At 52.4% G+C, this 13,629-nt stretch overlaps 1 protein-coding gene and 1 long non-coding RNA gene across 12 annotated transcripts in view; one reads left to right on the plus strand and one right to left on the minus strand.

The window, feature by feature from the left end:
- The first annotated feature begins 3,049 nt into the window (after positions 1 to 3,049).
- TM6SF1 (transmembrane 6 superfamily member 1) overlaps positions 3,050 to 13,629 on the plus strand; it is a 61,956-nt gene continuing 51,376 nt past the window's right edge. For 4 of the 11 annotated variants that reach the window (XR_014243490.1, XR_014243491.1, XM_082388550.1 and 1 more), the window contains exons 1-3: positions 3,054 to 4,856; positions 9,790 to 9,893; positions 12,057 to 12,154. Coding sequence is in view for 8 of the 11 variants with exons in the window: in XM_082388550.1 (XP_082244676.1) it covers positions 4,765 to 4,856; positions 9,790 to 9,893; positions 12,057 to 12,154 (294 nt within the window). In the remaining 3 variants the exon portion in view is untranslated. Of the gene's footprint in view, positions 4,857 to 9,789; positions 9,894 to 12,056; positions 12,155 to 13,629 lie in introns of those variants that run through there. The other 7 variants (XM_082388548.1, XM_082388547.1, XM_082388551.1 and 4 more) reach the window with 7 other exon arrangements.
- LOC309627041 lies at positions 4,871 to 13,477 on the minus strand. The gene is made up of 4 exons (XR_014243506.1): positions 12,607 to 13,477; positions 10,642 to 11,957; positions 7,049 to 9,441; positions 4,871 to 5,676 (listed from the first exon to the last, which is right to left on the minus strand). It is a non-coding gene; the product is annotated as an uncharacterized lncRNA (long non-coding RNA).

Genomic DNA, 13,629 nt, shown 5'->3' on the forward strand with positions numbered 1-13,629 from the left:
ATTTCTAAGGTGCCCGATGTGATGCTTTGCTGCTGGTCAGCTGTGGCATCATGGGTATAGTGACTTAAAGTCAGCAAATCTGAATTTAAGTGCACCCTCTCTTAGCCCTTTGACCTTGGGCAAGTTGCCTCACCTCTTTAAGCCCCAGTTTCTTCATCCATAAATGGCTCCATGTTCTTCAGAGAACTGCTGTGAAGATTATAGGATAATGTTGATGGAATTCCTTTATAATTTACAGAGTACTGCAGTGCTGGAGAATGAGATTATATTCACTGGGTTTGTGCCCTCCCCGGAAACCTGGGGAGGGTTCCTATCAAATAGTCTTCACCACTACAAGCATTCTGACCACTCATATTTTCAGCATTAAGACAAATTTTTGTCAACAAAATAATATAATCTCCAACATGTATACCAAAGTACCGCAAAGCTTTGCCATGGCCCTTGGGTCCCTTGCAGACTCCTAGGGAGCAGCTCACAGGTGTGGGATGTTGGATGCTTCTGCCATGGAGTTCAGATGCCCTTGGGCTGCTCTGCTGATGGAAATGCTCACCAGCCCCTCTCAGGTGGCCTCTGTTACCATTCTCTTTGACTCTACCCTCTTCCTGGACATTGGATTCATTTCCTTGATTTTTAAGCCACACCTCTAGGCTGGTGACCCTCAAATCTGTATCTGCAGCCTGTGCTTCTCTTGGTGCCAAAGACCAGTATCCCCAACTGCCTATGGGATGGCTCCTCCTGGGAGCCCCATGGGTACTGGAAACCCAACATATCCAAAACCAAACTCATCCTCAAGCCCCCTTCTCCCAGCTCTCTCCTCTTACAATTCCTATCCAGATCTTTCACATCTGCCCCCTCCTCTTCCCTCTCATTGCCATCACTTTGGTTCAGGTCCTCAGCATCTCTTGCTAGGATAAGCCTCCTAACCGGACTTCCTGCCTCCTACCTCTCCTCTTTCTAAACCATGGTCCACATCAGCTGCCAGGCAGATCTTTGAAGATGCTACTCTGGGGAATTCCCCTGCAGGCCAGTGGTTAGGACTCCGTGCTTTCACTACCGCAGCCCAGGGTTCAATCTCTGGTCGGGGAACTAAGATCCCACAAGCCTCGTGGCATGCCCCCCCCCCCAAAAAAGTGACTCTGATTAAGTCAGCCTCTCCTCCTACGCATAAATCTTAAATGCTCCCTGCCCTTGAGGTTTTCTGAGACTGAGTCCCCGATCACCTCTCCATTGCCACTTCCCGCCAGCCCCCCTCATGCATGAGTGTTTCCAACCAGAGCAAACAGCTTGAAGTTCATTGACTGACATGCTCTCTCGTACATTTCTGCCTTTCACAGGTGTTGTTTCCATTTCCTGGAAAACCCCACTAGTCCCTGCCTGCTTGTCCAGCTTCTACTTGTTCTGCAAGGCTGGTCTAAAGCCTCAACTCCTCTCTGAATCTTTTCTTGACCCCTTCAGACAGATTGGTGATTCCTACAGCAATTTGTGCACAAATCTTTTATCACCTTGCATGCTAATTGTTTACATGTGTTTTTCTCACACTAGACTGTGGTCTTTTTGGGCGAAATGTGTTTGTAATTCATCTTTGTGTGACCACTTCTTAGAACAATGCTGGAAACATGGTAGACTCTCTGAGGATGTTTGAGTCCTCTTGTTAGTGATTTAATTGTCACACCCATTCCTAAAGTAGCAGAGAGCATAACCGAAGCCAGCTTGATAAGATAGGAGGAATACATATAGAACTGTGAAGTCCAATTCAGAAGCCACTGGCCACAGGTAGCTATTAAGCACTTGAAATGTGACTAGCCTGAAATGAGATATACTGTAAAATACACACAAAATTGCAAAGCCTTAGTATTAAAAAAAAAAGAATGTAAAGTTTCCCATTAACACCTTTGACATTGATGACCATTGAAATGATCATCTTTTGGACATATCGTGTTAAATAAAATATATTATTAAAATTAATTTCACCTCTGTCTTTTTACTTTTCTAATGTGGTTACTAGAAAATTTAAAACTACACATGCGGTTCACATTTGTGGCTTGCATTATATTTCCGTCAGACAATGATGATCTAGAGCGTTCATTCTGTGAACAAATATTTCTCGAGTACCTGCTTCATACAGGTGTTAGTCTAGGTGATGGAAATAGAACGGTAAACAAGATAGATAAGGTTCCTGACCTCAGGGAGCTTATATCATAATGGAGAGAGGGACACAGAACAGGAAGCAGATGTGTAAACAAGATAATTTTGGACAGTATAAGTAAAGTACTATGAAGAAAGCAAAGCAGGGTACTTGATAGAGAGGGTGGGGGAGGCACAGGAGGGCGGCCAGGTAAGGTCTTCTAGAGCAGGTGAGGTCAGAGGCAGGGAGACAGGGGAGGAGGCTGGCACATGGAAGATAGTAGAGACCTGAACTGAGACAGCAATGGTACAGATAGGGAGACAGACTTGAGAGATATTTGGGAAGTAACAGGAGGACTGTGGTAATCACAGGAGTTCGGGATTGGCCAGAACCGATGCGGACTGCCAATTTCCTGGATCACCAGGTGAATGGTGGTGCCACCAGATGAGATAAAGCTGGAGTGGTCTTGCGGCAGACGAGGAATTCCATTTTGGCCATGTTGAGGGTGAGGTGCCTGTGGAATGCCAGGGAGCAGCGCTGAGGGGAGACATCGGTGCTAGGAATGATAAAATGGGATCTATTAGCACAGACACGGTCATTAAAACCCAGCATAGATGGGACGAAGTGAGAGAGTGGCATGGACATATACACACCACCAAATGTAAAACAGATAGCTGGTGGGAAGCAGCCGCATAGCACAGGGAGATCAGCTCGGTGCTTTGTGACCACCTAGAGGGGTGGGATAGGGAGGGTGGGAGGGAGACACAAGAGGGAGGGAGATGTGGGGATATATGTATATGTATAGCTGATTCACTTTGTTGTAAAGCAGAAACTAACACACCATTGTAAAGCAATTATACTCCAATAAAGATGTTAAAAAAAAAAGTTTTAAAAGGGATAAAAACAACAACAATAACAACAACAACCCAGCAAGGAAAGAGCGAAGATGGCAAATGGAGAGGACACACAGGTCCAGGGAGCACTTTTCTAAACTGGATCATACACGAGCGTGTGTCTAGGTTGAGGGGAAGGACCCAGGGTGGCTAGAGGGGTTCACGGTATAAGAGAGAAGGCAAGATGGATTCGGCAAGGTTTGGCTGGTGATGGAGGGGTTGGGCTGGCCTGGGAGACTGGCTAGGAGGAGAGAAGGGGTCTCGGACGAGGTATTTGTCCTTGGGGAGGAGGAAAGAGTTTAAGGAGCTGGTAAAGGTTAGGAGTAGTTGTGGAAGAGGATGATGTCCAGGTCACAGGTAAGGACATCACTTGGGGAAGCTTTGGATGTGTCACGGTTTGGGCCAAGGCTTTATCATTATGTCCTCAGAGTTTGAGAAGCCTCCAAGAAGCGCTGGGATAGGGGATTGGGAAAGCTGGCTTTTGAAAGTTGAGTGGCCCTGGGGCAGCTCAGAGCCTCTTTGCCACTCTTTTCTCTCATCTCTAAAACGAGCTGCTGGTGTCTTCAGCTCATTAGCAGGTGTAAGGTCACTAAGTACATGTGCTTCCCTTGGTTGCTTGAGCTGTCCTCTGTCTGAAACTCACTTCCCTTCCCTTTCCTAGCCAGTAGAGGACTCCAGGCTCTGTCCCAGGGGCCGCCCCACAGCAGTGGTCAAGCAGCCAGGACAGACTTGGCCCGCATTATTCTCTGTAACGAGGGGGCGTCTGTCTGTCTGACAGCAGTGTGAGGGCAGAGCCCTTGGCTTCCTTGTACTCTGTATGGCCTAGGGCAGGCTGGCTGGTGGTAAGATGGCTTCCAGGAACGTTACCTGTAATAGAAATGAATAGCGTTCTAGTCTCTTAAATCATCGTATTCCTCGGAGTGTCAGCTCCAAGTAAAAATGGGAACTGCAGGTGATAGCAGTGTACTGAGCAGTACTGGGCACGCAGTTCATGCCTATTAACTCAGTGAATCCCACAGTCACACTGACGTGGGTTATTCCCATTTGGTAGAGAAGGGAAAAGACACAGAGAGGTTAAGTACTTGACCAAGGTCAACATCTGGTGAGTGAGCAGACGGGGTTTAAACCGGAATTCGGACTCGGCGTAGGAGCACTGCTCGCTGCCGGCTGTTGGCTGCTCCGGTGGAGAGGTTCCAAGGTTTCGGGATCATTTATCCCTTCCTATCCCCGGCCCGAGGGTTCCCCACGTGGATGATCTCGCGGGCTCTTCCCGCTCTGACACCCCCGGGTCTGGCTCCACCCTCTGCCTGCCCGCAGTTCGGCCCAGACACTCTCCAGAGCCTCTCTCGTCGATGACAAGCTCCCGGCTGCGCCCAGGGCCGGGGCCCCGCGCCCACCTCCCGGTCCGCCGCCTTCCCGCAGAGCGCGCGCCTCTGGGGACACCTGTCCCCGGGCAGGGGGCTGTTGCCGCTCCTCGGCGCCGCCCGGCGCTCGCGGTGGAGTCCCAGCAGCCCCGGGCGGGAGGACGGCAGGGGGCCTCTCGGGCCTGTGCAGCGGCCCTGCTTACCAGGCGGCTGCGGGCGGGCGCGCCGAGGGGGCGCTGCTGAGGGCGCAGCACGGTGGGCGCGCTGGGCGCGCTGGGCGGGGCGCCTTGAAGGGCGCGGCCGAGGGGCGCGGGCGCAGCCGGAAGCTGGGGCGGGGCGCCCGCGCGGGATGCGGTGAAGGGCAAGCGGCGCGGCGGCGGCGATGAGTGCCTCGGCGGCCACAGGGGTCTTCGTGCTGTCCCTCTCGGCCATCCCGGTCACCTACGTCTTCAACCACCTGGCGGCCCAGCACGAGTGAGTGGGTGCGCGCGGCGGGGGTTGGCGCGTCAGGAGCCCCAGCAACTTTTCAGAGGGGGCCGAGCCGCAAACTGCAGGGCAGAGGTTCGCCGGCCTCCAGGGCTCCCCGCGGGCGGCCGGAGGAGGGGAGGCGCCCGGAGTCGTGCGGGCCGGGGTCCTCGCTTAGGCTGGCATCCCTGACATTCGGCGCAATTCTGGGGGCAAGTGCTGGGCGTCCGCTCTGTGCCCGCCCCGTGCCAGGTATCCGGGGTTACAGAGGTCAATAAGGCAATGCCCCTGCCCTTGAAGTGCCCAGGGGCAGGGGTGGGGCGGTACACACACCGACAGCTTGGAGCTTGGTCTTATCTCGGGCTGTGCCTTGTTCGTTTCGCATTTCTCAGGAACGTTTCCATGTATGGACACACGCATACTTGTCATTTCGTATTAATTTTAGAAACTGTTGTGAATGACTAGCAGAAATAGCCCAGAACGAACAGGTAAAGACCTGGGTTCTAGGCCTGGCTTTGGCACTAACCGTGTGGCCCGGCCTCAGTTCTCCTGTCTGTCAAATGGCCTATATTTGCATCCTATTGTCGGGATCCAAAAAGCCGTAAGGGCGCAGTGTTGTGTAGGATGGGCGGCGAGGCAGAGAGGCAGGGCAGTTCCATGCTAAGGAAATGGGTGGGGCTGAAGGAGGCCGCACATGGATTTTTGATCAAAGGCCTGCCTCTCCTCTGGGAGGGACCCCTGGCCAAGCAACGGGCACCAGGCAGCAGCGGGCCTGCTCCAGCAGTGGGAAAGGTGCCAGACCTCCGGGCCTGCTGATGTTTCTTGCTGTCTGCGGGGAAGAAGAAGTAAACCTGTTATGTTTCCCACAGCAGTTGGTGCTAAGGGAATTTCATCAGTCTGTACGCTGCAAACCCCCTCCAGACCTTCAGGCTGTAGACAAGTGTCTGCCCACAGGGCAGTGACTTGCTCCTCTCTCGTTCATGGGGTCACCACTTGCTGACAGCCTTATCCAGGTGGCACCCATCCATACTGAGTGCTCCCTAGGCATGGGCGGTGACAGCCCTTGGTCTGACCCAGTCTTGGGGCACAAATCCTGGAAGAAGCATCTCTGGGCAGTGAATGTCACATGTCTGTGAATATAGTGCATGGAGGACCCTGCCCTCCTAAAATGGCATTATGGGCAGTTCAGCAAATATTTATTGAGTACATATTGTATGCTTGGCACTGTTCCAGGTGCTGGGGAAATAGCTATGAACAAACCACAAAAGATTGGGGAGGCATGTGTTGAGATAGACATCAGCACAGAAAATGGGGCGACATGAGAGTGATGGGGGGGACTGGTGGTCAGGGAAGGCTTCTTGGAGGAGGTGACTTGAGCTGCAGGAGGTGGCCACAGGAAGATCTGGGGACAGAGCTTTCCAGGCAGGGGAACAGGGAGCAGTGCAGGGAGAGGGATGTGGCTGGGTGTGAGGATATTTGGGAGGGAGGGCAGCGCAGCTTGTTGAAGGATCACATGGCATGGAGAGGATCTGAGGATGACTGAGATTTTGGCCTCAGCCACTGGGAGGATGGTGATGGCATTTACTGAACACATGGTGAATTATGTATTGCTGTGTATTGTTGAGCACATTGCTAAGCCCTGCAGAGTTTGGAATAATTGGTTCCAACCATTCTTCCTGTCCTCCTGCAGGTTAAAATCCCAGTAGCCTTTGCTTCCTCCCTCTTCTTTCCCACTCCTTCCCTCCAGCCCTCCCACTGTCTCCTTCCCCCTAATTCCCCGGGCTGGGCTAGCATCTGTTTCTTCCTTCCTGTTCCCCTGGCACTGGCCCTCTCTGGCCCAGCCCATGGCAAAGCCTCCCACGAGAGGTCCCCTTCCCGCCCCAGTGCCCTGTGCATTTCTGCCTCAGCCCACCAGCCCAGCCCACTGTGCTGGTGCTTCAGCCACACTGGACTGTTCTGTGCTCCTAGGACACTCCTTAACTTTCCCACCTCCTTGTCGTTGCTCACACTGTTCCCTCTGACGGTAATGCCTTCCTCCCTGTAGCTGACTGTTGAAGCCACACCTGGACGTTATGGGCCAGAGGAAAATGCCACCTCTGCCTCTTCCAGGTCCCTCCAAGCAGATGTGATCTCTCCCTCCTCTGAGCCCCGCTGGGTTGTGCTCTTCCCACAGGAGTTACTTTCCTGTGGTCAGAACTTACCTTCTCAGGCCATAGCTCCCCTTAGTATTGTCCTGCCCAGCACAGGGCCTCGTGCCTAGTGGGCATCCCGTTAAGTTTGCATTAGTTGACTTAGTTGAAGCTTCCTTCCCACCAGACCTTTTACGAAAGCCTGAAAAACAGAAAAATCAAATTAAGTCGAGGAGTCAGAAAAGGGTGGGATCTCTCTCTCTCTGTCACATACACACACACACACGCACACACACAAATACACACACACACACAAATACACACACACACGCACACACAAACACTCTGCTCATAGTCACCCATACATGACCCCTCTCAGTAGCTGTCTGTTCATGGAAGGGCATCAGTAACTCCCCGCCCCCCATCCCAAAACGCACACACATTCCAAGACTAACAACATTTCCACCCTTGGGTTAGTGGCAGCCCTTACCCCTCCCCCCACACCCCGAGTCCCTGCTGGATCCATGTCTCCCTGTTCTGAGCAGGTCCTGCACTTGGCTGTCACTGGGAGACACAGGTGATCTGTTGCCCCAGTTTCTCTTCATTTTTTGCTCCTCCCCCAGAGGTGGAGAGTGTGAGAGGACACCGTGAACCAGTTCACACTGCTCTCTCATAGTCCAGAAGAGCACCAGCTGTGTGACCGTGCTGGCTGCGAGCCTAGGTCCTTGGTAGGAGCAGGGATGGGAGTTGTCTCCTGGCCACTACCTGTCTCAGGCTGTGATTAAAATGTCTGTCAGCTTACATCGCACACCTATCCTCTTCCCTCTTCACCGGATGCTTCAGCCCAGCATCATGTTCCTGACCCACATTAGCTTCCTCTTCCATCCTCTCCTCCTTTGTCTCATCCCTACAGGAGGAGCCTGGAGCATCCACTGATGTGCACTGCTAGAAACCTCCTATTTCAGTCTCTTACCTGGTCACTGACATGGTCATCCTCATTCTTGTCATAGAACTATGTCATCCATTCACCATCCGTCCATCCACCCATCCATCCACCATCCATCGTCCATCCATCCATCCATCCATTCATCCATTCACCATCCATCATCCATCGCTCCACCCACCATCCATTATGTCATCCATCCAACTATCCATCCATCTACCATCCATCTGTCCATCCATCTACCATCCATCCATCCATCCATCCATTTCTCCTTCTTTTCTTCCTCTCCCTTTCCTTCCCTCCCTCATTCATCCATCAATTCCTGAACACCTTAAAAGAGGTCCCGAGGCAGACTTTCTGTGCGTACTCATCCAGGTTTCTTGAAAAAGGTTGCACGTTCCCATACCCCACCCCTGAAATATTCTGATTCTGTAGGTCTAGGTGGCATTTGGAAATCTGGGTGCTGCTGATGCCCAGAGCCCACTCCTTTACTCTTAAGTGGGTCCTGAGGCCAGGTGCTGGGGATACAGCTTTCCTGGACCTGGGGCCAGTCTCCTGGGGGTCCATCTACCTGCAAGTAGTTGGATCACTTCCTGACTGACCTCTCTGACATTAGGGGCAGATTTCTGACTGGTGCCTAGCACCCATTCCAGCTGTAGGTGTGTGGAGTGAACTTCAGCATAAGTTCGTCCCTCAGATATTAGTAGGTATTGGTGGGCTGTGAAGGATACTTTCCAGAAGTCCCGGGGCATGTGGCAAAGGTTTTCCAAAAGTCCTCTGTGATGGTGTGGAGGGCTCTTGGCTAAGGAGTGGTGCTTGCAGCAGCTCTCAAGGGCTACTGAGGAGTGTAGCAGGCCATGGGAGTGGGCCAGGTGGTGCTTTGTCTAGAACTGGATGCCTTGTTGGTGTGGAGGAGCAAGAGAGAGAACATCTCTTAGGACTGGAGGTAGCCTTCTGGGTGAGAGAGCTCAGAGCCTATTGAGATAGGTTCCCCCCATGTAGACAGGGATCTCTTTTTCATCCGCAGTGCCTGGCACATAGGGGTGTACAATGCATTTTTCCTCAATATGTTTTTTAATGAATTGAAAAACAGATGATGAATGACATGCTGTTCCTAAGGTCACACAGGGAGTGGCAGAGTAGGTACTAGACTCCAGGTCCCTTGACTGCTAACTCCACCAAGCCTCGTGCCCTAGTGCTGTCCTGCTGAGGAGGGGCTTTGGTCCCCAGTCTCCTTGGTGCCATGCCCTTTCCCAGGAGAAAGACCAGGGGCTGTGCCCAACCTAGCCTCACCCTGGCTTCCTGGGTGTGGGGTTGGATGTTGGCTTGGCTTCCTGGGTGTTGGGGAGCTGGCATCATTCTGGCCTTAGGCCCGGCCTAGGCTCTTCCCTCCTTGGATTGGCCTTGTCCTCTGGCCCCTTTGATTATACACACAGCCTGTGGGCTTGGCCACCGAGAAGGTGCATGTAGTTGTGACTCCTGTGTGTTCCCTGGAGCTCAGTCTGAGGGTTTCCAGCTGGCCCTGAGAGAGGAGGCAGACTCAGTGGTTAGACCTGTCAGACACTGGGAACAGGGCTTGGAGGAGCAGGTGGACAGAGGCAGCGGGACAGCAGCAGAGGGCGCTCGGACACATGGTTCACCCAGGTGGGCAGGATGACAGGAGAGTGAGGACCTAGTACCTCTGGTCCCTGAAAGTCACAGGGGCAGCCCAGGGGGGCCCAAGTGCTGCGGATAAACTTCACGAACTCCACAGTGCTTGAGGGATAGGCAGAGGCAGAGCTGCGAGAGAATGCATTCAATAGCCAGGAAATTCCATGCACCAGTGTGTTTATTTTGATAAGTGACCACCTCCCTGTTCTGGTTGTTGCAGTTCCTGGACAATTGTAGGGGTGGCTGCCCTCATCCTGTTCCTGGTAGCCCTGTTGGCTCGTGTCCTGGTCAAAAGGAAACCACCCCGGGACCCACTGTTCTATGGTACGTCTGCATGGGCGGGAAGCCCTTTGTGTCCACCTAAGAGCACAACACTCGGGCCTCAGTCTCTTTCCCTCTGTGGTTGTGAATACTCTGAGCCCACTGGTAAAGCGGCGGGAAGGGTGGGAGTATTTTTGTTTTCCTGTAAGCTAAAGTCTCTCCCAGGCTGTGGACCCCACCCTGTCGCAGCTGGGATCCTGGTGGAGGGAAGGTCGCTGCCAGGGCCAGGCAGGACACCCCTCCGTTCCTCTCCCCTGTCCCCAGCCATGCTCTGACCTCTGACCTCGGCTCTTTTACCAGCTCCTTCCTGGCTTCCTGCCTTCAGCCTGCTGTTTGCAGCGCCCTCCACCTGGCACGGAACGTAGCCATATGGAGCCTCAGTTTGCACATTTGTGTAATGAGGAAAATAATAGTATCGATACTTACCGTGGAGGGTTGGTACAAACATTAAATAAGATACTAGTTGTAAAGTACTCAGACCATTGCCTGGCAAGTACACTTGTATGTTAAAGGAATAAAAACACCACTGATTGAGCACCTGTGGTGTGCCTGGTGTGACTCTGAGCACATTAGCAGTATCATTTTATTTAATCCTCACAACAAATGTCCTCCCTGCACAGATGAAGAATCTGGCTCAGAGGTGCTAAGAAACGTGGTCAAGGTCACAGTTAGTGAGACAGCACTGAGCCGCACAATTTCTCCCAACTTGCATGTAAAAAATGCTGAAGCTTAGAGAAATGATGTAACTTACCTAAGGCCTGACAGCCAGTCAGGAGATGAGCTGGGCCTGTCTGAGTTCAAGGCCCCACTCCACCTGCCTTTGATCTGGCCTCTGCCCGCCTCTGCAGACTGGTCTCCTGCTGCCGTCTTCCCCCCACTCCCTCCATACTCCGTGGAGCCCACGCTTAGCTGCGCTCATGTCTCTCCCAACTCCTCAGGGTGGAGGGCCCTTGCTCCTACGCCCTCAGCCCTCTGTCCTCATGTCTGTCACTGCAGCCACAGGGCCAGACTGGAGGGCAGAGAATGTCCTTGTCATCTCTGACCCAGCGTCTGACGCTCCTGTTGGCACCGGCGATTGTTGGTAGAATAGTCGAATGAGCATGTGCTGAAGGCTGCCTCTCCTGGGGGACACGCAGTGGCCGATCACCTGATGGCTCATTGCTGTCAGCGGGATCTGGACCAGAGGCCTGCACAGAGGCCCGGGGAGGCAGGGTCTACAGGGCCGGGCACGCGTGGGCCTTCTGCTTCTTCTGGGGAAGATGTAAACGCAGACTCAGGGCAAGGCCAGCTTCCCTTCTCTGTGAGTTAACCTTCCCCGCCCTCCTCTCCATTTCTTTTTTTCACAGCTGTTTTGATATTCACCATCAGATTTTTCTACCATCCATGCCCATCACATAGTTTGACACCGATTTGTTACAACTTGAACATGCAGCTTTACTGACAAACTGCCACACACTAAATTTGATCACTCACTGTTTAAAATGTATTATTCCTAAGCTGTTTGTTGCTGGTAGTTTTCAGCCCGTTGAGGAGATTCTCACAACCTTAGTGAGATTCTCTAAGATGCTACGGCTTTCCTTCTTTAACATTCAATGGTTCCATCTCGTATCCATTTTTTAAAAAAATCACTGGCCTTTCTTCTTAAAGCCACTGTCACTTGCACGTCAGCCGCTGTCTGTCTTTCGGATCTCCAGTGTGGGATAAAGCAAGTGCGTTGGACACACCGTGAGGCGGACTGCTTGGTAACCACTGAGATGAATGATCTCTTTTGAGTCCATGTTTTAAACCTGGGGGTCACCTCTGTGCTTCCTTGGCCACTGGTTAATGGTTTTGTTCCCGCTACCCAGGTGGGTTGCAGATGTGGCCCTGGCAGCCACGTGTAGGAAGTGGAGGATGGATGGGGCAGGCTGGTAGAATCCTCTGGGACAGTCAGTGGGTGACTTTGTCACTCGCTGCTCCCTGGGGAGGGGGGTGTCCTCTTCCAGCTCCACGACACGGGCAGAGATCCAGCTGCGTGCACAGGAGGTACGTTCTTTTAGTCCGTATTGACAACGTCCGCAGTATCTTCTGGAAAACATGAAAAGAAATCATTACTGGCGAATGCCAGGCTCTTAGGCAACGTCCCCTGAGCTACGGCTTTTTGAACTCCTGCTTTCTTTGCTCTAGTGTACGCGGTTTTTGGATTTACCAGCGTGGTGAACCTCATCATAGGACTGGAACAGGACGGGATCATTGATGGCTTCATGACATACTACTTGAGAGAGGTACGGGGTCGGTAGCGAGTACAAGCCTTAAACTAAAGGGTCTGCGACCCCAACAGCATTGCTCGAGATGGAAATCCTTTCGTTTAGTGTAAGCAGGGATGACACACGGTATTTCATTTGCTGCCATAGACACAGGACACTTAGTCACGTGGAAGGTGAAGCAGAAAGTTAGGATTGGATCATGGGAGGCAGTTCTCCTCGGCGTTCGGTCTTACAGCTCCTTCCTCACACCCAACCCACCACCTTTCCCCTTTACTTGTATTTAATATAAATGAGGTTACTTTAAATGAATCCAGTATCTGTGTATCTACTGTTATTAATACACTACTCTCTAAGAAAGCCCAGGTCAGTCTTAAATGTATAAAGCCCCAAACACTGAGGCAGTTAATAAAGCCATTTGATTGTGAGGATGAACACGCACTTCTCCCCCCATCACAGCATGACAGACCTACCTGGCACCTGACAGAGCTAGTCCTTTTTCCTCATTTTATGGTGTGATGAATCCAGCCCCAGAGAGGTTAAGTAACGTACTTAAGGTCACACAGGAAATAAGGAGCAGAGCTGGAAGTGTATTCTTCATCTGTGTTTCAAATAATGGGGAGCTTTGTGTGCAAGCTAAGGGAGTTTGGATTTTGTCCAGCATGTGAGGGAAGATTTTAAGTCAGCGAACAGTGCAGTCAGCTCTGAGAAGGATGGGCTTGACGGGAAGGGTCGATGTCATGAGCTGGGACTCCCGTCAGGAGGCTTTTGCAGGGCCAGCAAGGGCATGAAGATGGCCCAGACGGAGGCCAAGCATGGACAGTAGAGAAGAAGGACGGACTTCAGAGAACTTGGGCGGCTGGAATGAGTAGGTCTCGGGGATGAGTTTGGGGCAATGGGGAGAGTAAGGGCTGAGGTGCCATCCTGATTCCTGCTTTTGGAAGAACGCTGGTGTTATTCAACCGGAGAGGGACAAAAGGGGAAATGCAGTTCCACAGATGTTCGGTGAGCAGACTGTGGGGGTCACAAGACCTGCTTTCTCCCTCCAGGAGCTAATGTGGCAGTGAGATGGCATGGTCCTAGGCGCAGAGATGGAGGCTCACGCCGGGCGCGGCCTGCACTGAGGAAGAACTGACTCTGGGAGCACTCGGGGGATCGGGGGAGCCTCAGCGAGTTGGTGCTGCTGCCCTCGGCTTCTTTAAAAATGGCAGTGGCAGTGGATGATAAACGTTTTCCAGATAGACTAGGGGGTGGAGGGCATGCCAAGGAGAAGAGACAGTGTGGGCAAAGGCTTAAGAGAAGGGACTTCCCTGGCGGTCCAGTGGTTAGGACTCTGTGCTTCCACTGCAGGGGGCGCAGGTTCCAGCCCTGGTCGGGGAGCTAAGATCCCACAAGCTGCACGGCGTGGCCAAAAAAGAAAAAGAAAAAAAATGAGGCTTAGAGAGGAGAAACAGCATATGTCTCCCCACTGCCAGCCTGGGGCGCACGTGTGCAGG

Source organism: Balaenoptera borealis (genome assembly GCF_965194805.1).
Source record: "Balaenoptera borealis genome assembly, chromosome: 3".
NCBI classification, from domain to species: domain Eukaryota; kingdom Metazoa; phylum Chordata; class Mammalia; order Artiodactyla; family Balaenopteridae; genus Balaenoptera; species Balaenoptera borealis.